This window comes from Gracilinanus agilis, chromosome 1, assembly GCF_016433145.1.
Source record: "Gracilinanus agilis isolate LMUSP501 chromosome 1, AgileGrace, whole genome shotgun sequence".
In the NCBI taxonomy this organism is placed as follows: domain Eukaryota; kingdom Metazoa; phylum Chordata; class Mammalia; order Didelphimorphia; family Didelphidae; genus Gracilinanus; species Gracilinanus agilis.
Window position 1 is genome coordinate 376,187,089 of NC_058130.1, and position 23,359 is coordinate 376,210,447.

Below are 23,359 nucleotides of genomic sequence, written 5' to 3' on the forward strand. Positions count from 1 at the left end.
ATATGAAGGCCTAATTCTGTAACATTTTATGCCAATTAAACGACAAGGTCATGTTTTCTGTTAGTCTTCAATGATAATGAATATTTAATATAATTGTATAACAAAAAGGAGCAGTGAACAATTTCATGGGGATTTCAAGGTTGAGAGTCTCAGGAAATGGAGACAGCCTTGTAGAGGAAAAAGAAAATCTACAATTATTTCCTCAGATTTAAAGACCCTTAGACCTTCCTTTGTTCCTGGTGGTAGAGAACAGTTTGTTTGGGTGGTGAGATCCAGTTTCTAAGTTTGTTACTATTGGAACATGGACCCGCTTATTAAAAAGCAGGGTGCTAGAAAGAGAAAAGGTGTATGGAGTTGAACATGAAAGAAAGATGGAGGACAGACGTTGAGTGTGGATCCTCAGGGCTGGTTCTATTTGTAAAATAAGTGGCGGGAAGAGTTTCTGAGTGTACACTCTTGGAGTTGACTCAGCATTGAGTACGTGTAGAGAGGACTCTAGGGTCAAGAGACCTTTACCTGAGCAATTGTGTGGGTGATCAGCATTTGTGGAACTCCAAACTCCCAAGTGCTAGGAGATGGGAAAGATCTCATTGACATAGTTTTAATAAATAGGAGCAAGAAAGATAAGATTATAGATCTAGAATGGGGAAGAAACCTTATAAAAAATCAAGTAAGACTGTCTCATTTTATAAATGAGGAAAATGGAGCCCAGAGATATGAAGTAATTTGCTCAGACACACAACTAGCAAGTAGCTAATATGGTATTTGAACTCAAGTCTTTCTGATTTCCAGGCCAGTGCTCAATCCTCAGAAATCCCTTTTGGTCATCATAAAGGAAAAAAGAGGATTCAGGATAAAGCCAGCTGGTCTGAGATTGTGTGTCAACTGATATATGCACATTGAGAAAGAATGAGTGCATCTGAAGAGTTCAAAGGATTGGCCACCTTTTTAAAGCTTTGGCTTTAATTTCCAGTTTTGGGAACTGGCTTCTGCTGGAGTATCAGATGCTCAGGAGCAGATGGGCCTACTGGCCTTCTACATTTCCTGACAAATAATGCTACAGTCTGATTTTTGTCTTAGGAAGCCTCACATAATCTGTGCCTTTCAGAGTCAGATTTTGCCTGATTCCAGCATATTCCCTTTTCAGAAGCTACTTTCACAAAACTGTAGCTAAGTTTGGAAAGTTGTGATTCTTTAATTGTTCCATTAGAGGAAAAGTGAGAAAAACTTTGCCTAGCCTCCCCTTCCCAATGGCCCAATAGGATTCAGTATGGCAGTAAATTTTCAGAGAAAAGACCAGATGCTGGGCTGAGCTGGGTTGTGGAATGACAGTAACCACTTAGGTGTCTCTTGCTTGGGATGACTTTGGATTTCTTTTTTTCCCTCTCAGCTCTTCCACCTACTCTTTTTTTTTTAACCCTTGCCTTCCAACTTAAAATTAAAACTGTGTATTGGTTCCAAGGCAGGAGAGTGGTAAGGGCTAGGCAATGGCGGTTAAGTGACTTGCCCAGGGTCACATAACTAGGAAGTATCTGAGGCCATTTAAACCCAGGACCTTCCTTCTCTCAATCCACTGAGCCACCTATTTGCCCCAAAAGACATGCAATCTAGAAACTCTTGAGTAGTCCATTGATCCCTGAGACTTTGTTGTTTTAGTCATTTCAGACATGTTCAATTCTTTATAACCCCATTTGGGGTTTTCTTGGAAAAGATTCTGGAATGGTTTACCAATTCCTTCTCCAGTTCATTTGACAGAAGAGGAAAGTGAGGCAAAAAGGATTAAGTGACTTATCCATGGTCACACAGCTACAAATGTATCTGAAGTGTGAATTGCACCCCTCAGCTCCCCATCTCCAACAACTCCTAATAAGAAACATCTGTGGAGAAAATCTGATAGCCTTCTATAAGACATGGATTTTGAGGTAGACTCATGAATAGGTATTTCCCCTTTCAAGGTGCTGTTCTTCAGATATTCTGTGAATTCTACAACTGATTCCAGAAATAGCTCAGCCAATCTCAAAATGCCTTAATATTTGAGCTCAAGAAGCTCAGAGATGTTGAAGCAGGCTGCAAGATGAGCACACTGACCCCTACATCAGATGAGCTGAGTAAACAAATCATGTTCCGTCTGCTTTGGTTTGGGCAAGGAAAGTACTTTCATGGTATGAAGTGAAAATCTAGATTTAGTAAAAAATAAATTAAGGGAAGTACATTCAATTTACCAAAAAAATTTCTTTCCTTTACATAAGGTTGGTTTTTTTAGGGTTTCTCACAATAGCAAGCTCCCTACAGCTCATAAAAATTTGTTTATTTATTTAGCAAACTTTAACAAGTGCCTGTAAAGCCACTCAGTATGTGATGGGATATGATGAGGAAGATCATCAAAATACCAAGATAAAAATGGGGATAAGGGTGGTACAGAGAGAGAAAACATGTATCTGAAAATAAATTTATAATTTAAATATACCAAGATTAAGGTCTTTATTCTCAAAGAACTTAGATTGGGGGCAAAGAATGGATGGGAAAGATGATTTATATACAAATAACTGAAATACACACTTTGAATAATCAAATACATTAATTTTTTAAGTGCTATGAGTGGAGCAGCTAGGTGGCTCAATGGATAGGCAGCCAGGCCTAGAGACGAGAGGTCCTGGGTTCAAATATGCCCTCAGATACTTCCTAGCTGTGCAACCCTGGGCAAGTCACTTAACCCCCATTGCCTAGCCCTTCCCATTCTTCTGCCTTGGAACCAATACGTAGTACAATTCTAAGATGGAAGGTAAGAGTTTAAAAAATAAAAGAATCCAAGCATTAATGTTTAATAGTTTTAAACTACAGTAGGACTTTTGGGATACCCTATCCCTTGTACATACACTGTCTTCCAAACTAGACTGTAAGCACCTTAAGAATGAATACTGTTTTTTTTTATGCTTACCTTCTGTCTTAGTATCATTTCTAAGATAAAAGATCAGCAAGGACTATTCACTGTGTCTTCTAGCTGCTCCTGAAGACTCCCTCATTTTTATACCCACCAGAAATCCCAGAACAATTCTTTGTCTGTGTGCAATCTTGAATGAATGAATGAAGAGTTAAATCACACAGGAGAAAGAATACAGGAATCTAGTCCGATACCTTTGTTTCATAATTTCTCAGATGAGATGGTTGCATTTGATCCCTAAAGGCCATATATAATGATCTCTGGCTGTGTTTATAAATGAATGAATGTTCTTATCTTCTTTGTCTCGTTCTCTGGACCAGTGTACTCTCAGAGTTTCCCACTCTCTCAGCTTATGAGTAACAGAAACCTACTTTTTTCAGGGACATTGGAATATAGGAAAAATCAGTTCCCTGTGTGATATCTTGAAAGGCTTTGCCTACTGCAGGCAGGTAGATGTCACCTAATCTTATCAACCTTACTCACAGCATGACTGGCTTTCCATAGAGTCATGAGGATCAGTGTCCATTTTTTTCTTTTCTTTTTTTTAGTTTATAGAGGATGATGTTAGGCAGTTCATCATTACTGAAGAAAGCATGAGGGAGAATGATTTTATTCATTCACAGTGCCTAGCACATAATAGGTGCTACTTAAATTCTTGTTGAATGAATCAGTGAATGATTTCATTCACTCAACCAACATTTATTGAGTACCTACAATATATAAACACACCATTCTAGGTGCTGTGGGAGATACAATGTTATACAAGCTACAAGCGGTGGTCCTAGCCCTTACGGAATGTCCAGTTAGATCCAAGGTAGATCACAATCCATTTAGCCTTAATCGATGAGAGTTCACTAAGCATTTTTAAATCAGCAAATTACATGCCAAGTGCTGGAGCTATAAAGAAAGGTAAAAGATGTCCTATTCTCAAGCAGTTTATAATCTAATAAAGGGGACAAGAGGGCAAATAACTACATACCAACAAGATATATACAGGATATATTGGAGACTATCAACAGAAGAAATCATGTCAGGAAAGGCTTCTCATAGAAGGTTCGGTTTTAACTGAGATTTGAAGTATGTTAGGAAAGCCAGAAGGCCAAGACGAGGAGGGAGAGTGTTCAGGCATGAAGGACAGTAAGTGAAAATCCCTAAAGACTGTAGATGGAACATCTTGTTCAAAAATCAGCAAGGAGGCTGATGTCACTGGATTTCAGAGAATCATGATGGGGGCTGAGTTGGGGTAGGGAGGTAGAATAAGATTTAAGAAGGTTGGAAAGATGGAGGAATTTGCAGCTGAGGAGGGAATTTGAATGCCAAACTGGATTTGATAATTGACTTTATAGGTAATAGGAAGTCACTAGATTTATTGACCTGAGACCAGAACTTTAGGAAGATCACTTTGACAGCTGAGTGAAGGCTGGTCTGGAGTGGGTAGAGACTTGAAGCATGGTACTGGTAGATTTGCTGTGGATGAAAATTCTCTGACCTTGTAGACCACCTGGTGATGTACATCTCTGAACTTCAGCAGAATACTCCTTGAATAAAAGCACATCATTCCTACCCCAAACCTTTTCAGCTTGGTAAGACCTGTCAAAGATTTCTCTATGCTGGGATACAGTTTTTGAGAGCCTGTTCAAGGTCACCTTTGCAACTACAGGAGGATGTTAACAAACATATAGGCTGTTTCACTAGCTCTATTTTATTTGGTAGCTAAGACTTGTCACATAAAAACTGTAGCCTTCACTGCCTGAAGATCAGGTGTGTTAGATTTCACCCTTCCCGCAGGTCTGTCCGGTACCCTTAAGGGGACTGAGAGGTGGCAATGCTCTCAGTTAATGACTCCAACCCCAAATGATGATGTTTCCCCTAAGTGTAGGGTCCCCTTCTCCTATTTATTTTATTTTATGCTATTTTGTGTATATTTATTTTATAGAATTCTATGTATTATTATTTTATGAAGAAATAGTACCTGAGAAGAGGACCATAGGCTTCACCAGACTGCTTATAATGCATTTTTTTAAAAGGTTAAGAACCTCTGGTCTAACCTACCTTCCCCTCAGTTTACAGAATTTTCTGTTTTTCTCCCACACACTCTAACCCTGTGACTAATGAACGGCTGGTCCTGAGTCAGGGGGAGGTGGACATCCAGCCAACAGACACAATCCTCTTTCCTGGCTTTGGATTTGCTTGTCCCAGGATTTGAGCCATGATGAATCAGGGGTAACAGATTCCCAGCTTTGCATATTAATCCTGTCCTGTATTCTAGCAAAACCTATATTTGTTTTTACTTCTTCTGCCTGCAAATTGAGGCCCTTGTTAGCATCAGTGGTTGTCTATCTCTTTAGGCTCATCCAGGAGAATAGTAGTGACTAGAATAGAAAAGTTGAGAGCTCTTTGTTCTCACTTGCACATACTATATAAATAAATTTTTGAGTACCTACTACACTGCAAGAGAGTCTGGGGGGATACAAAAAGTAACTTGACAAGAAGCTTTTGATCTAGGTAGAAAGATAACAAAAATTAAAGATGACAGTAGGAGAGTTCTTACAAGGCAATCCATGATTCTCAGGTGCCAGGTGACTGACTATTGGACCCAAGGTGCAGGATTTCAGAGAAATGAGTTCACTAGAGGCTGAAATGGTCTGAGGAAGCTACTTGGAAAATGGGGGAACTGAATTGACTCATACTATGGATGGAATTTGGAGGATAGAAAGGAGGGCGGGGAGGTCTTAACACTATACGTCACTTTTATGTGCCTCCATTTCTCCCTATGCAAAATAAAAGAGGAAGAGAGAGAGAAAGAGAGATGCAGATCTATTCCATCCCAGAAAAATGCTTTTTTGATTTTTTTAAAGCATAACCCTGGAACTCTTTTAACCCTCCTTCCTCCTAACCTCCAGCTTTATTTTGCTTCACAGCTTGCACAGTTTGAAAGCAGGCACGTTCCACCTCCCTCCTGCTGTTTTCTCTTTTCTTATAGAGGTATGGAAATACAAAATACTCAAGAAACCTGCTGCTTATAAGCAGGATTCTTGTAAATCAAAGCAGAAAGCAAGTGACAAGAATAGAGTAGGCAAGCAGAGGAGAGAGGCCCGGTGAAGCACATAGACGTTAGCCAGCTGTCTCTTCTACAAACATAGGGTGCTGATGACTAACAGGAACCATAATTATCTTGACAAAGTCACAACCTCCATTCAAAAGCCAGTGCATATATATTTAATTGTCAGTTTCAGGGTAAGTTGAGTCCTGGCCTCTTCAGTGAGTCTTGTCTCCAAATTCATGGATAAGGTTGAATGAATATTTTTCCTTTGATGTCAGTGAAAGTTAAGTTTCAGTGGATTTTGAAATGGAAATTATTTCTATACCTGAAAACCTGAGCAATCAGAGAACCCATTCACATATGTATCTTTCATAAATATTATGGGAAAATATAGGAAGTAAAGTGGCGGGGGGCAGGAGTTAGCCACAATCTGATAGTAATTTCTATAACAGGGAGGAATGTGAATCTTCTGAGAAGGAAGATCAAAGCTACAGGGAAATAAGATAATTTGCATTGTTCTAGATTGGAGATGTGGCTGTTTTAGCAGGATGATGGATTACCATATACTTTATAACCAAATCCTTAAACCAGAAAGTGACATTTTTTTTGTTCAGTTTTTCAGTCATGTCTAACTCTTTGTGACCCCCATGGACCATAGCATGCTAGGCCTTTCAATCCTCCACTATCTCCTAAGTTCATGTTCATTGCTTCTTTGACACTATCCATCCATTTTATCTTCTGCTGTTCCCTTCTTTTGCTTTCAATCTTGCATTTTTTTACTTTTCCCCCAAAATTAATATCTTCTGTTCTTTTATATCACCTTCATTTCCAAACATAACTTTTCCCCTTCCCTTACCCAGAGAGCTAACCCTTATAATAACAAAGAAAAGATTAAAAAAGCAGTTCTGCAAAACTTTTCAATACATCATCTGAGTCTGACAGTAGATGCAGTGTTCTGAAGCCACAGTGACTTGCTTCTAAAAAGAATGGAGGAAGGTACATTTTCTCAACCCTTCCTCGAGGCTAAATTTGATCTCCAAAGATAAAGTTTTTGGTTTTTTTCATTACTGGTCACTAAATTCAGAATGCATTTTGTTCTCCTGATTCTTATTTCAGTTTACATCAGTTCATGCAAGTCTTCTGAGGTTCCTCCAAAATCTTTATATCTTAGGAATAAAAAGAGCCTCACACAAATTCCATCCTTACAATATTCGTTTACACTCATGTGTCATTGGGCATTTCCCAAAGAATGACCTACTTTGTTGTTGTTATTTCTGTTTTCTTGGCACTATAAAGAATGCTACTACAAATACTTTGATGTATATAGGACCCCTGGATTGGGAGTCAGGAATGTTTTCTTGGTCTGATCCCAAAGGAATTTTCTTGCTAACATGAAAGTGATTTGTTAGACTTAAAAAGAAATTCATTTTAAAAGACTTTTAAAGAAACGAAAGGGAAAGATCTTTTCTTCTTTCACATTTCCCTCATAGTTATAAAGGCTTGTGTTTTTTTTAAACAGGTAGAAAACACAATATGCTCTTGAAAATGCTTGATTTTGCTATGTAAATTTCCAGACCAAAATCAAATCATAAAAATGTACCCACTTTTTTGTCCCTGATAACATGATCATTTTTCTCCACTGTGTGAAAGGTTGGAGTGGGAGTGGGGGAAAGAAATAAACTCAAGACCTGGCACAAATAGTGACATTTCTCATCTGGTTGTTCTTATCATTAGTCAGTATTGTGATGGAAAATGCAGCAAATCAGAAGTAGAATTTCCTGGGCAATTGGCCCAGCTCTGCATTACTCATGGTGTGACCTGTCAGAGGTCACTTAAATCTTTCTGAACCTCAGTTTCTTCACCCATAAAAAAAAAGTTGAGGAGAGGCATTGCTGATATCCAAAGTTCCTTCAAGCTCTAATAGTCAATTGACATGTTTTGTTTACTGTGGTAAGTACCCATTTGTATCTAGCTCTGTACTCAATTTTGTATATAAAACAATTCAAAGAGGCATTATCTCTGATCTGTATGTAGTCAGGGAAAAGAAACTATTCTGGAAAGGGTCATTTGCTTCTTTATAATGCTTATCCTTTTTTTCTCTTTTTAGTTTTACTTTACTTTGAACACTGAGATGACTTGCCTTGAATTTCTAACTGATGTGATATGGAGATTGTAAATAATGGCATGTTAGCCCTTTGCTGGTTCTGTTCAAAGTTAGTGAGTTTCCATGATTTTTTTTCTGCTTGCAAAACTTTGGTTATAAAGGGGCAGAACTGTGCTAAAGCCAAGGCAGTGAATTGTCGTTTTCTTTGATAAATTTCAATCCAATTAATTTACTTTCTTGCTTGCCTTCAAATATTACCTCACATTATATTCTAAGACATTCTACCTTCCATTTTGGAGAAATAGAAAGAGTTTTAAAAGTTAATAATTAAAAAAACCCAAACATTTTTTTCTCTTCTCAGTTTCATCCCCTCAATGTAGATGGGGAAACAAAACAAAACCCTAGTAAGAAATATGCATAGTCAAGTAAAATATATTCCCACATTGGTCATGTCTGAAAATATGTATTTCATTCTGCATATTTATTTTAACACCTCTCTGGGAGGATGAGGATAGCATTCTTCTTCGTTGGTCTTCTGAAATCTGATTTTGAGATTTAAAAAAATTAATAAAGCCAAAAGTATTTCCCTAGAAAAGTTAATCATAAGTTCAGCAGTTTTTGACTTTTGCGAATCTTGGTTTACTTTATATGAATCAACTTTTCACCTCACCTTCTTTCTTTTATGGAGAGTCCTCTTGTCTACAGCAGTCAAAGCAGAGCCAGTTTAGAATTTTTATCAGTGTGGATGACAGTATATCATGAAGTGATTCACTTCAGCCCCAGTGAGTTAAGCTCTATCAGAGTATAGGACTGGGAGGAAAGAGGGAAATGACCAGGTAATATTTTTTTCCAGGAAAGGGACCAGGGTAAGGACCATGGCCAGAGGGGATCATAAATGCCTGCAGAATCTCGCAATGGCAGGAATGAAAATAATACATTGGGTTGTCGAGATCTTCAAGGAAACTTTTTCTTTTTCCCAATTTTACCTTAGATCAGCAATTCTTACAACCCTTTTGGACTCTTGAAAATTATACAGGACCCCAAAAGCTTTTATTTATTTAAATTAAAACTATCAATATTTGCCACATTTGAAAGTGAAAATTAAAAATGTGTATTCATTTAAATGACAATAATAAACTCATACATGGTAATATAAATATCACCTAATAAAAAGAACTATATTTTCAGAGGCAAAAACTCACAGAGAAGAATGGCATCATTTTGCATATTTTTTCAAATCTTTTAGCTGTCTGGATTAATAGAAAACTGGTATTCTCATATCTGTTTCTTCATTCCATCTGTTGTTTTGATAAAAAATATATAAAGAAAATCTAGCATCATACAGATATGTAGTTGGGAAAAGGAGTATTTTAATATATAATTAACATCAAACTATTTTTACAAAAATAGTTTTAACTTCTTGGTCCCCACATTGAATCTTGAGGGCTTCCAGTGGTCTACAGACTACTCTGAGAAATTCTGGCTTAGCTAATTCTCCCTACACATTGCACCAAGAGCTATAGGTACTGAAAATGAGAGAGTCTTTTAAACATTTTTATTAATAACTTAGATAAAGGCATAGGTCTCATATGAATAGTGAGGTCTTGGACTGAAATAAGAGGATCATGGCTTGCAGGAATTGGGAGGTGAAAGTCATACTGGTCTCTGCCCTTGTTAAACTTCACCTGGAGCATTGTGTTCATTTCTGGGCCTCATTGCTTTAAGAAGAATTTTGATAAGTTGAAAGGTCCAGAAGAGGGCAACCATCATGCCGGGGAGTGTTGAATCCCCATCATATAAAGATCACTTGAAGGAACTAGGAATGTTAAACTTGGAGATAGAAGATGCAGAGGAGAACATGATCATTCTCTTCAAGTATTTGAAGGATTTCCATGGGGAGAAGGGAGTAGACTAGTTCTTTTCAGTCCAGAGGGCAGAACCAGGAGCAATGGGTAAAAGTTGAAAAGAGATTCATTTAGGCTTAGTGTTAAGGCAGGGGAAAACATCTTGACAAATAGATCTGTCCAAAAGAAGAATGGCTACCTTTTGAGATATAGTGGGTTTCCTTTCTTTTGAGATCTTCAAGCAGAAGCTGAATGACCTTTTGTAGGGGACATTGTAGAGGGGATTCTTTTTGTCTAGATAGCCACTTAAATCCCTTTCAACTTTCAAATTCTATGAATTCGTAATTCTTTGCAGTCTAAACACATCCTTATTTTCTCTTTGATAAGAAGCACCAGTATGCATGAGTTTGATTTTTAATTTTTCAACACATCTTGTCCAAGAACCAAAGAATTATTTTAACATTAAAATTGAATTTTGAGTAATTTCTGACATTGAGACTGATTATTTTTAAATAGGAGCCTGTCCCTCCAAGTTCATCCTGAATATGGTTATTATCAGATGTCTTATTTTTTAAAAAAATTAGTTGGGTTTCATTCTCCTAGAAATTTACTCTTTCTTCAAGGTTTCAGATCTAACTGATTTCAAAGGATGCTTCCTTATGTAGAAGGAGGAAATATGGGGAGAGAATAATGTTGTTCTTTTGTGTGGAAACTAAAGTATTAGCATTAGCCATCTGTTTCCTACCACAGAGGAAAAAGCAATTCAAAAATGGGAATTACTGAACAAAATGGAAGTGATGGGAAAATATGGGTGATACCTTGGGATACACAATGGCTTTGAAAACTCCTCAAATGATTCTGTGTGAGTGACTGCTTGTACCACCTACATGAAAGGCTGGAATAGATATGTATCTCAGGAATAATGATGATGATGATGATGATGATGATGATGATGATGATGATGATAACTCGCATTCATATAGGGCTTTAAGGTTTTCATAGTACTTTACATATATTATTTCATTTGATCCTCACAATAACACTGTGAGGTAGGTGTTACTATTATTATTCCCATATTATAGATTAGGAAGCTGATGATGATGAAGGCTAAGTGACTTGTTCAGATTCACAGAGCTAGAAAGTATCTGAGGCAAAATTCAAACTGAGGACAGTAGTATGAATAGGCTGTGGGGATCATTTAAACTTTACTCAGAAGAAATTCCTCCATCATTTTCATTTCCTTCCTGATATGAAATTAATTTATGCAGCACACATCAGGAAGAAATTTTTAAGAAATCTTGTTTAAATGGGAGTCCATATGGATAAGTATTAGTGAATTGATTTTTTTTCTTGTATCATATTGAATTATATACAAATCTAGATTGCAATCTCATGCCAATGCACAAAATCCATAGAATAGAGTAGCTATGAACTTAAATCACTGAGGGTAATGTGGCACATAAGTGAATGACACATGTAGCCATAACAACTCTCAACAAAGAAACTTTAATTACTGATGCCCTTTTTCTTTCTCAAAAATTATCCTTCCAAATTTCCTCAATGGGTGTAGTGCTGATGTTGGATGGGTGACTAAGTTTCTAAGTGGGGCTATTCCTGGAAATACATGGAGGGCCCTTGGAAAGGAAGATGAAGTAGCATGATTTTAAATGCTCGTATCTAACTGTACTGTGCCTTGTCATCCTTTTAGGATCTCATGATTCCTTCAGTTTCTACATTGATGAAGCCTCTCCAGTAGGACCTGAGCAACCAGAAACTGTCCAGAATTTTGTCTCTGTTTTTGGAACTGTGGCCAAAAAGCTGATGAGGAAATGGTTAGCAACTCAGACCATGAATTTTACTGGTCAGCTGGGAGCTGGAATACGGTACTTTGATCTCCGGATTTCCACCAAACCCAGGGACCCTGACAATGAACTCTACTTTGCTCATGGTCTGTTCAGTGCCAAAGTCAATGAAGGCCTCGAAGAGATTAATGCGTTCCTCACAGATCACCACAGGGAGGTGGTGTTCTTGGACTTTAACCACTTCTATGGAATGCAGAAATACCATCACGAAAAACTCGTCCAAATGCTGAAAGACATCTTTGGGAATAAAATGTGCCCAGCGATCTTTGCCCATGAAGTGAGTCTGAAGTACCTGTGGGAAAAAGATTACCAAGTCTTGGTCTTTTATCACAGCCCAGTTGCTCTAGAGGTGCCATTTCTCTGGCCTGGGCAAATGATGCCAGCTCCTTGGGCCAACACAACAGACCCTGAAAAACTGATCCAGTTTCTCCAGGCGTCTATTACTGAGAGAAGGAAGAAGGGCTCTTTTTTTATATCTCAGGTGGTCCTGACCCCCAAAGCTAGTACTGTGGTCAAGGGGGTGGCCAGTGGTCTCAGAGAAACAATCACAGAAAGGTAAGAATCTTTTAGAAGTATGGTCTGATATTTCCCGCCTCCTAAAATAAGTCTCATATTAGTGTACATAGGCCAGCCTTACAAGCAATTAGAGTAGATACTTATTTACCTGCTATTATTTCAGGAGACTGAAACCTCCTCACCACTTTTCCCAGCATCTATCTTACCATCCATGTCAAAACATCTAAAATTTTCCTCTTATTTATTTATTTTTATTAAGGGAATGAAGGCTGCTATAAGAGTATAAATACTCTCTGGAATAGATGATACATTGAGAAGAGAATATGAAAATACTTGTTATAAATTATATATTTAAATGTAACCTCCCCCCAAACCATTATCAGACTTTAATACCTCATCTTAAATTAGCTGATTGAATTAGCTAGTCATTTAACATAATGACAATTTTGATTGGTGGTCACGGATCACTCCTTTTATCACCCTCCTTTCTCTCTCTCAACTCATTCCTCTTCATCCTATAGTCATTCCTGTAGGTTGAGATTTCTAAAAAGGGAGCTACAGCTGCTGCTACTGCTCACTTTCTTGGGGCATCCCTGATGGGTGACTATTCCTCTATATTTTAAATTCATGAGCCCCTATTTAAATTTCCTGTTTACAAACTATCCAAGATGATTCCAGTTATTCTTAGTTTTAAAAAAAACTAAACAGAAGACAAATTAAAAACTAGAATCCTATAACAATCTATCTACAAATCTAAATTGCAGTCTCCACCAATGCACAAAGTCCATAGAGTAGAGTGGATACAAACTTAAATCACTGAGGGTAATATGGAACATGAATGAAGAACGCATGTAGCCTCAGCAACTCTCAACAAAGAGCATTGATGCCTTTTTTTCTTTCTCAAAAACTGTTCTTCCAGATTTCCCCAATGGGTGTAGTGTTGATGTTGGATGAGTGACTAAGTTCTAAGTGGGGCTGTTCCCAGAGTGTGTCATCTCAAAGGCATAGGTCAATTCACCAGGCACCTCCATTGTTATTGTCCTTCCTTTATCTAAATGGGCTTATTCCTACTCCTCAATTACACCTGTCATCTGCAATTTTACTAGTTTGCAATTCAGCAGCTGCCTTTTGCTGAGAGAGTACTTTGAAAGACTTTAGGTTGAGTGGCAGAAAGCTTTCCAGTCCTGCTCCTTCTGGTGGCATTAAGGTTCTCTTCCTCCTTGGCAACAGGTGGCAATGCAGAGAAATCTCTTCTTTCCTCTTCTCTACCCCTTTAGCAGTAAGTAGAAATACCTTCTTTCCTCTTTTTTTCTTCTTCACTTCCTCAGTAGTAGGTTGCAAAGAATATAAAGACAAGGAGCCCTTCTTTTGCCATCTTCCTAGCAAAAATGATCAGGCAAAGACAGCTAGTTGGCTCAGTGGATAGAAAGCCAGTCATGGAGATGGGAGGTCCTAGGTTCAAATCAGACCTCAGACACTTCCTAGCTGTGTGACCTTGGGCAAGTCACTTAATTCCTAATGCCTAGCCCTTACTAATATTTAGTGTCTATTCAAAGATATCAGGTAAAGGTTTGAAAAAAGAAAAGAAAAAAGTAAAAGGACAAAGAGCTATAACCTTGATTTCACAAATCTTTGGGGTCTTTTCTCTGATGCTTTCCCTTCTTATTCTTCCTGGTTCAGAAATGGATCTTTTACCTTTAGAAATAACCCTCCAACTCAAGATGAGTAACCAAAATCTCATCTCCACCAGCTCAGCTATAATCAGGCAAAGTATATTCATCCAATCGTCTTAAAACAGTTCAGGGATTCAAAGTTCCCTGATTATTACCTTCAAAATTTTCTTAATTTCCATATACTGATAGAAACATGAAACACGTAACACTGAATCAGACTTTTAATTGTATTAACTCCAAAGTTCTCCAGCCTATCATAGGCAAATGAAAAACTCAAACTGATGCAGGCCTTTGCCTTAAATAAATGTTGGTAACTGTTGCTTTCTCAGTGTAAATCCCATACTTATTTTTCTCTTTGCTCTGAAACTATTCTGAAAGAAAACCCCCCAACAAATCATTAACACCCTCACTCAAATTTGAAATAATCACACCATCACCTAACATAATGCTTGGCACATAGGTTATTGTTCAATTGTGTCCAACTCTTCCTGACCCCATTTGAAGTTTTTGCCACATCTTTCTTCAGCTCTTTTTACAGATGAGGAAACTGAGGAAAACTGAATTAAGTGACTTGCCCAGAGTCATATAGCTAGTAAGTGTCTGAAGCCATATTTCAACTTAGGTCCTCCTGGCTCCAGACCCTTCTCTGTATAAATAGTTTGATTCATTGATTAGGGAATAGCATGGGCAAGTTTGATTAGTGAAAAAGAAAAGGGAAAAGACCAGTGTTTCGGGGAGAGGGGTAAAGATTCACTGTTCCTTCATTACAATATTGTTTAAAACTTACTTAGTGCAATACCTATAGAAAATGTCTTTTTAGCAGCACAATCAATGAACAGGCATTTATTAAGTACCTACTATATTTCAGGCACTAGGAATTAAAAAGCTAACATAAAATAGTTCTGGCACTCAAAAAATCATATATTCTATTGTACGAAAGGCAAGATGCAAGACTGACTTGCTGGTAGCAAAATGAACTTTCTTTATCATTCAACAGTGTATAATGCAGTATCTTTCCAAATCCTGGGTCAGAGGCCATTTGCAACCTAACTCATATTTCTGGTAACTGGTTCTCTGTGCCTTCTCCCCTTAATTCTGTACTTCTCATTTTTCCACATTCTAGCTTTCTGGGATAGGAATGCTACCTAATTTAAATGGGTCAGAGAAGTGAAAAGAATGAGATAATTTCTCATCAATAATCAAGTTGTGGAAAATATTGGAATTATTATTTTTGTCAGTTTTTATGTTAGAGCTTCTCATTTATAAAATGGGAAGAAGATAAAGGGAAGAGAATAAGCATTTATATGCTTCTTACTATGTGTCAGACTTTGTACTAAGCACTTTACAAACATGATCCCATTTGATATGTTCAAGATGGCACCAATATTAGAAAAAATGAAACTGCTGTAAAGAGACGTCTGTCCCTGAAAGAAACATCAGCACACCTCAAAGAGCTCCCTGATTCTCAGTTCCTTAGGTATAAAATGATGGAGCTAAACCAAATATCCAGTCTGTCTACTTTGATATTCCATGATTCTAAGGAGTCATATATTTAGATCTAGAAGGGACCTCATCGAGAGGTGGTATCAAATTCAAAAAGAAAGAAGGGCCACAAAACTTATATAAGGATCCCTGTGGGCTAATAATGACTTAGAGGACAACATACCAAACATTTTTTCCACATTATTTTATTTTTCCATTTGAAAAAAAAAATTTGTGTTACCAGTTCTTTCCTTCCCTCTATCCCTTCCCTCCTCCCTGCAATACTAATCAAACCAACATAGATTTAAATGTACATTTAGCAGCATATTAATCTTATATATGTTTTAATGAATTTTTATTTATTTTGTTAAATACTTCCCTATTACATTTGGGCAGCACTTGGGAGTATTGAGAATTGCATGTGCCCTGCAAGTATGTGATACCTATGATTGAGTCCAACTCCCTCATTTTGCAGATGAAGAAACTGAGGCCAAGAAAGATGAAGGGTCTGAATCAGAGTCACACAGGTAGTATGGGAAAGCCAGTGTTTGTACTTAGGTTGTATGACTCCCCAAAGTCAGTATTCTGACCTTTTCAGCACCCTAAACCAGACTGCCATCCACATGGCCGGCCCTTGGGGATCAGGACAGAGTAAAAGCTAATAATAATAATTAGCATTTATATACTACTTTAAGGTTTGTAGATTGCTTTACATGTATTATCTCAGCTGATGCTCTCAAAAGTCTCCTAATGTAAGTGCTATTATTATCTCCATTTTAGAGATAAGGGAACTTGGACTGAAAAAGGTTAAGTGATTTACTTGGGATTGCTTAGCTTATAAGTATCAGAGACCAAATTTGAACTCATTGAATCCAGGGCTCTCTCCTTTGTATAATCTACCTGCCCTACATCTTTGAAATAAATAACTCTTTGTAAAAGCTAATTGATATTGATTAGTTAAATGAAACTGGAGTGGTAGGCACTGCTGACTAATGGTGGGAGGAGAATTTACCTAGAAATGGGAGATCAAGCTGATTGCATTAGAGAAGAATCATCCCAACCCCTCAAGAATATCCCTAGATTCCTGAAAGGGAGACGTAGCTGGCATTGCTCAGGAAAAATGAGAACAGAGCATATCCATGACATTCATGCACATATGTGCATACATGTTTATATATACACATATATGTATAAATAGTGCATTATCTTTTATATGTGTGTATATATTATGTGATATATAATATATATGTAAATAAACACAGGTATTGGAGAAGAAAATGGCAAACCACTCCAGTATCTCTGCCAAGAAAACTCCAAATAGGGTCACAAAGAGGTGGACACAACTGAAATGTCTGAACAACAACAAAACACACATCTACATACGTACTTACATACATACGATATGTAAAGGAAAGAGAGAAGTAAGAGGTTCTCTATACTTTGTTTATGATACCTAATGTTTGGGTTAATCAAACTGTGAACACATGCATTCAGAATAGAGTGTTTGGAGATGTGGGCAAATCTTCAGGAAACCTAAATTCAGCTTGGATCAAGGTGCTATAACTTTCAGTCTGGTTGCTGGTGCCAACAGTAGAGCAATGTGTTCTGTCCCTGCCAGCTGTGTCCAAAAAAACCCAGCAACAACAAAAACCCCCACAGATTTGTTTCTTAAAAACCTATTTTTAATTTATTTTAAAAATGCCATTCTCTGCACCTACACCCCCACAGATTTTACACTTCCCAAAATATACGCAACTTGAGTCAAATCCATTGCTAAGATGCAGAAGCTTATTAAATTACAGGTACTTCCCATTTCCAAAAGCTACTCAGATTTCTTGTGAGAATTTTAAAGGATCAGGCCCTTTAATGGCAAAATGTTTGCAGATCTAGTTCAGGTTCTTTCTGTACACGATGCCAAACATTCAGAGAGCTGAGAAGATCCAAATAATGGCTAGATTTTTCACTTAGTTATTTGCAATCATGTAATCATATTGCAATAACTTTGCAGTTTGGCTCCCTGCTGCATGTCTCTGCTCTAACCAGTATAAAAACAGATTCTGACATTTAGAACTACAAGACTTTGAGGTCTAGTCTAACCCCATTGTTTTAAAGAAGAAGGAATAGAATTCCAGGGAAGTAACACTTAAAGTCCAGGGAAGCCTAGTGACAGGAGGCTACCACTTCCAATGGGATTTGAGATATACGTGCCCCATAACATGCCTCCCTGTCATCACATAACATATTTAAAACATGTAATTTCATCAAATATTTGCTAAGTGCCTACTGTGTTTAGCCCTGCTGGAACTTATAGACTACTAGGTGATGAAAATATAAATAGTTTAATATCTATTTTGACATGAAAAGTTCATTAAATTTAAAATAATTAGTTTTAAAGGGACACAGAATCAAGGCTTCCTGAAAGAGGTAGCGTTTGTGTTAGGCTTTAAAGGCTTAGTTTGTAGGCATTGTAGGTTTAGTGAACATTCGAAACCAAGGAAGAGAGCCAGGAAAGCATTGACTATGATCAGACAACAGTAAAGAGTTCATTTTGTTAGGAGTGCAAAGTACATGGAAGAGAAAAATACGAAATGAGTTTTGAAAAATGGATCTTATTTGGCAATTAAGTGACCCAGTGCATAAAGTCACTGGGACTGGAGATGGGAAGATTGAATTGAAATCTGTCCTCAGATACTTATTAGTTATGTTGTGACATTGGACAAGTCACTAAATTTATTTCAACCTCAGTTTCCTCAACTGTAAAATGAAGATAATAATAGCACTTACCTTTCAGGGCCATGGTGAGATCAAATATGATAATATTTGTAAATTTCTTACTGCCACAGGGCATGATACGTAGAAGGTGGTTAATAAATAGTGTTTTTCCTTCCCTCTTACCAAAATGGGAACAATACAAATACCAAGCACTGGGAGATGAATTTTACTCAGTTGTCGATACTGAATCAATCACTAAAGATTCTTGGGAGAAGTGGTATGAATAGACTTATATATAATTTATGAAAATTATAATTATCCCTTTATTAAAAGACCATTTAAAATACATACAAATTTCTTCAAATGGGAATGAAAACTCAAAATATTTCCCCTCTTCAACCCCCTTTAAAATGTTATCCAGAATTAATTTATCATATTGGCTTGTTAGGGAGGTGCAAACCTAGGTTGGATGTTCATATAGGAGTTTCTGGGTACCCAGAGAACAGGATGCTACTACTTCAAGATGACTCTTGCAACACTAGGACAACTGGGGCTTTCCCTCAGGACACTGACATGTAGAAGTTGTAGTTTGACTCTTTCCTGGCCCATATTCTCTGTGCCCTAGAGTTTCCTTTGACTACCCTTTTATATCCTTCACAATTTTGATCCTCTCCCTTGACCTGTCTTCCCCACAGAATACACAGCTTCTTCTGGACACTTGCTATCTCCTACCCACTCTGACTCTTCTGGGGCTTTGAGGGTTAGGGAACAGCCATACACCCCAACTCAATTTGTCACGGTTGCCAAATTCCTGCTTATTGCGGCAAGAGGTCTAACCAAAGACAGAATTTAGATCTTTCACAGTTTTGCTTAGTTAATGGGGTTCTGGGCTGGTAGGAGGCTAGAACACTCTATGTAAGCACAGCTTCCTCAGGGCACCATCAGAACAAAGCTCCTATTGCTTCACTGGGGGAGTTGTCCCCATATAATGACTCCAGCATGATGCCATGAAATGCTTTAGAGTAGCTGGAGGCATGGTTCATTACATATCACAGAGAGGTTTCTCATCCACATAGCCCTCTCCCTATTAGCACCAGACAAACTATTGTTCCTCTCAGGGTTGGGGTCAATCAACACCTATGCCCTACCATCTGCTGCTGAATTATCTGGAGCAGGCAGCTGTGGGGCCAATCACCCCTGGGAGAATTGATCAGCCAGTAGAACGCTCGTGCCACTTGGGCAGTGTGATGACTCTGAAAAGACTTTTCTTGGGAAATCTCTGGGAAGGAAAAACTGAGTCTGGGCATTGTAAGAGTGGAGCACCACTCAAAATCTTCAGAGACAATGTCGCCCACGGTCCCTTCCCTTGTCTCATGGGTCATACTCCCATGAGGTCTTAAGCAGTTCAGGGAATCCGAAAGCTGATAATTGGGCAAATCCATTCCCTTATCTGGTGTGAAAGTGAGAGAGAAGATGTAATCTCGTGGAAAGAGTCACTTCCATAAATTTAAAACAGCTTGATTTGTCTCTCCCCTGGAAGCTATTGGGCTCATAAATTCATAGGAATGAAAGGAAACTTCTTTAGATTATCTAACCTATTACCTTTTTTTCTTTTCTTTCTTTTTCCTTTTTATGTAGGGGATCTGTTTTCAAATTACATATAAAAACTATTTTCATATTTTAAAATTTTGAATTAGAACTCTCCTCCTCTCAATGAGAAAGCAAGCAATTTGTTATATTATACATGTGCACTCATACAAAACATTTCTACATTAATCATGTTGTGAAAGAAAATACAGACTAAAACAAAACTACAAAAAGGATTAAGTTGTGTTGTTTTTTTTTAAGTATGCTTCAATCTGCATTCAGACTAACCTATTTTCTAGCTAGGTAGGACTATACCCCACAGCAGCTATAGAGCATAAAGTAATAACTACTCTAGGATTAACCATCTCAAGAGAGAGATTTTAAAATTTCCCAATCTAATGTCATACAGTGCTCCTTGATGTCTAAACTAATTCTTTCTTGTCACATCCAAAGTTGCTTTCTCTTGTTCTGTCTTCCACGGAGGCAATGATGCTTCTTTAGTGTCCTCTCTGATGTCAAGGTCACTCCCCATCGTGCAGAACATACAGCAAATGAAGAAGGATTTCATGCTTTTTGCTCTCTAAGTCAGGGAAGTTCAACACCTGAGACCAAAGGTCTTAGCATTCTCCAGTTAGGAAAACCAGTTTGCATAAAGACATCAAATCTAGTGCCTGCCTAACACTGAAACTGAGTAGCAATAAAGAGGATACTGTACCCTCACCCCCAGCTGTGAGAGACTAATGAGAGCGCTCTCAGCCTAGGCTACACTGGCTGTTGGCAACTGTTCTGAGCTCCCTGCCCAGCATTCCTAGAGCTAATAATCTAAGAGAGCAGGGACCCTGTCTCTTTCATTTCTGCATTCCCAAGTGGCTAATGGGTGTTTATTTAATAAATATTTGTCCTTTACTTTACAAAGCTTCTGAGCCAGAAATAACTACAATAGGAGTAGAGGTAAGACCCTCCCTAACTTCATTCAGCTGACACCATAAAATGACAGCCCTTCTCTTTATTTTTCAGTGTGGAATGGTGAAAAGAGCCAGGAATGGGAAATTGGATAAACAGTTTTAATCCTATCTCTACCATTATACTGTACTGTAGCTGAGTAACTTTAGGTAAATTGCTTCACCTTCCTGAGTCTCATGTTTGTAATCTGTAATAAGAGATGGTTATAGAGAAAAGAGGAGGTAGTTAGAAGAATAAATTCTTATTTGGCAGTTAAGTGTCCCAGTGGATAGAACCATTGGGGCTGAAGTCAGGAAGACCTGAGTTCAAATTTGGCCTCGCTGGTTATGTGACCCTGAACAAGTTTGCCTCAGTTTTCTAATCTGTAAACTGAGCTGTAGAAGGAAATGGCAAACCACTACAATATTTTTGCCAAGAAAAACCCCAGATGGGGTCACAAAGATTCTGAAAACTGATCATCAACAAAATAGCAAAGGGAAGGATGGAGAAAAGGAACAAGAATTTTGTTAAGCACCTACTAGGAGCTAGCACTAGGATAACTGCTTTACAAATGCTATCTCATTTGGTCCTTACAACATTCTGAAATTTGCTATTTTTATTCACATTTTACAGTAGAGGAAACTGAGACAAACAGAAGTGAAAGCCAGGGTCATAAAGCTATTAAGTGCCTCAGGCTTGAGCTACAGTTGCCTTATACTATATTGTAACTTTAGAGTTGGAGAGGGGACGTTTAAAGGTCATTTTGTCTGAACCTTTCATTTTAAAGATGTGAGAACTAAGGTCCAGACTACAGTCATACCAGTAGTAAGTGGTAAAGCCAGGATGTGAACTAAGGTTCCCCACTCAATAGTGTTGCCTAAGGTCCCACTTCCCTCTACCATATTTATAGTTCTGCGATTCTGCTATCATTGATGTATAGGCATGGTAAGATTCATTCACAGAGAGAACAGGAATAACAATAGATCAATCACTAAATATTTATGAACCACCTATGTGCCAAGCACTAGAGATACAAAGAGAAGAACAGAATAGAACAACCTTCAAGGGGCTTACATTCTGCCATGCTCAGTCTAATATTAAAATTGTTTGGCCCTTCCCAGCTCACATTGATTGAAGCAAGAGGAAGAGAAAGAATTATAAACTAAGTCGAAGCAGATCCCTCTCCATGGATGTTTTAAAGCTGAATATTTCATGAAAGAAAAAGCAATCAACAAGGTCAAGTTCGCATTGCAAATCCAGAAGGGCTTAACTTTTCTGTCCTCCTCTTACCTGCCCCTCTGCATGGAGAATCCTACATAACATGAGTGGGAGATTAGATTTTGAGGGGGAGGGACAGTTTTTTGCTCTTTTTCTGTATCCCCAAATACTTAGCAGAGTGCTTGGCACATGGTAGGTGCTTACAACAGTTGAAAATTATAGTGATGAGGGAGAAGTTCTTAGGATAAATAAAATTACCTTCCTTAGCATTTCCTCAATTCTCTAAATTTCGGTTACAGCTTCTTCTTTGGCAAGACTTTACTATTCTAAAGGGGGAGAAATGGGCAATTTAAATTAAGAAGCATCTCTTGTCTTAGTTTTTCTGCAAAGTATTTGAGAGTCTCTGTATGTGTGCCACATAGGACTTTACATTTATTTCTCTAGAAGTTGTCATTATTGGTGATTGTCTTATCTGTAGCCACACACACACACACACACACACACACACACACACACACACACAAACTGACAGTAAAGGAAATAGGGCTGAGTATAGGTAAAACAATGGGCTTAGATTTTAAAAAAATTTTTCCAAGACAAAGCTTCAACCACATTAAGGTAGCTACATTAAATGACATTGGACATTAGATTTAACTCCCCTTTCCCTACACCCCACACACACTTTAGTGTAGCCACTTTTTTTCCCTCATTGAGTGTCTGGAAGTGATTGGCAGGTATGGAGAATTCCATGGTATATTGGTGTTTGTAGGGGAAAGTGACACTACATATGAAATAGAATGGTCTGGGATCAGGAGTCCAGGCATTAAAATTAGTTTGTTATTTTAATTCAATTTTTAAAAAAATTTAGGGGATAGCTATGTGGCTCAGGAGGTTGAGAGCCAAACCTAGAGATGGGAGGTCCTGGATTCAAATTTGGCTTCAGATACTGCCTAGCTGTGTGACCCTGGGCAAGTCATTTAACCCAGTCTTCTGCCTTAGAACCAATAAATGGTATTTTATTCTAAGATGGAGGGTAAGGGTTCTTAAAAAATTTTTTTAAACAAAACAAAACATTTACTAAATACCTAGTATGTACAGGGCACTTCACTAGTCATTGTGGGATAAAAAAGAAAAAAGAAAAGACAGCAAATAAACAACTATTTGCCTCAAATAGTTCATATTTCTAAAGGGTGGAGGGGCAGGTTGGGAGGACACAACATATACACCAATGAGTAAGCATAAAGCTTATAATAAATAATAAAAAGTGAATTCAAGAGAGAAAAAGAGTACTAATAACTTGGAGGATAAAGGAAAGTCACATGTAGGAGGCAGCTTATGAATGTGAAGCCATGGAGAAGAAGGAAGAGAGAGAGAGAGAGAGAGAGAGAGAGAGAGAGAGAGAGAGAGAGAGAGAGAGAGAGAGAGAGAGAAAGAG

At 37.8% G+C, this 23,359-nt stretch overlaps 1 protein-coding gene across 1 annotated transcript in view; it reads left to right on the top strand.

Moving 5' to 3' along the window:
* The window catches only part of PLCXD3 (phosphatidylinositol specific phospholipase C X domain containing 3), a 223,273-nt gene that overhangs the window by 153,360 nt on the left and 46,554 nt on the right, over positions 1-23,359 (top strand). Inside the window, exon 2 of the mRNA XM_044657762.1 lies at positions 11,641-12,349. Coding sequence (XP_044513697.1) covers positions 11,641-12,349 — 709 coding nt within the window. The remainder of the gene's footprint in view (positions 1-11,640; positions 12,350-23,359) is intronic.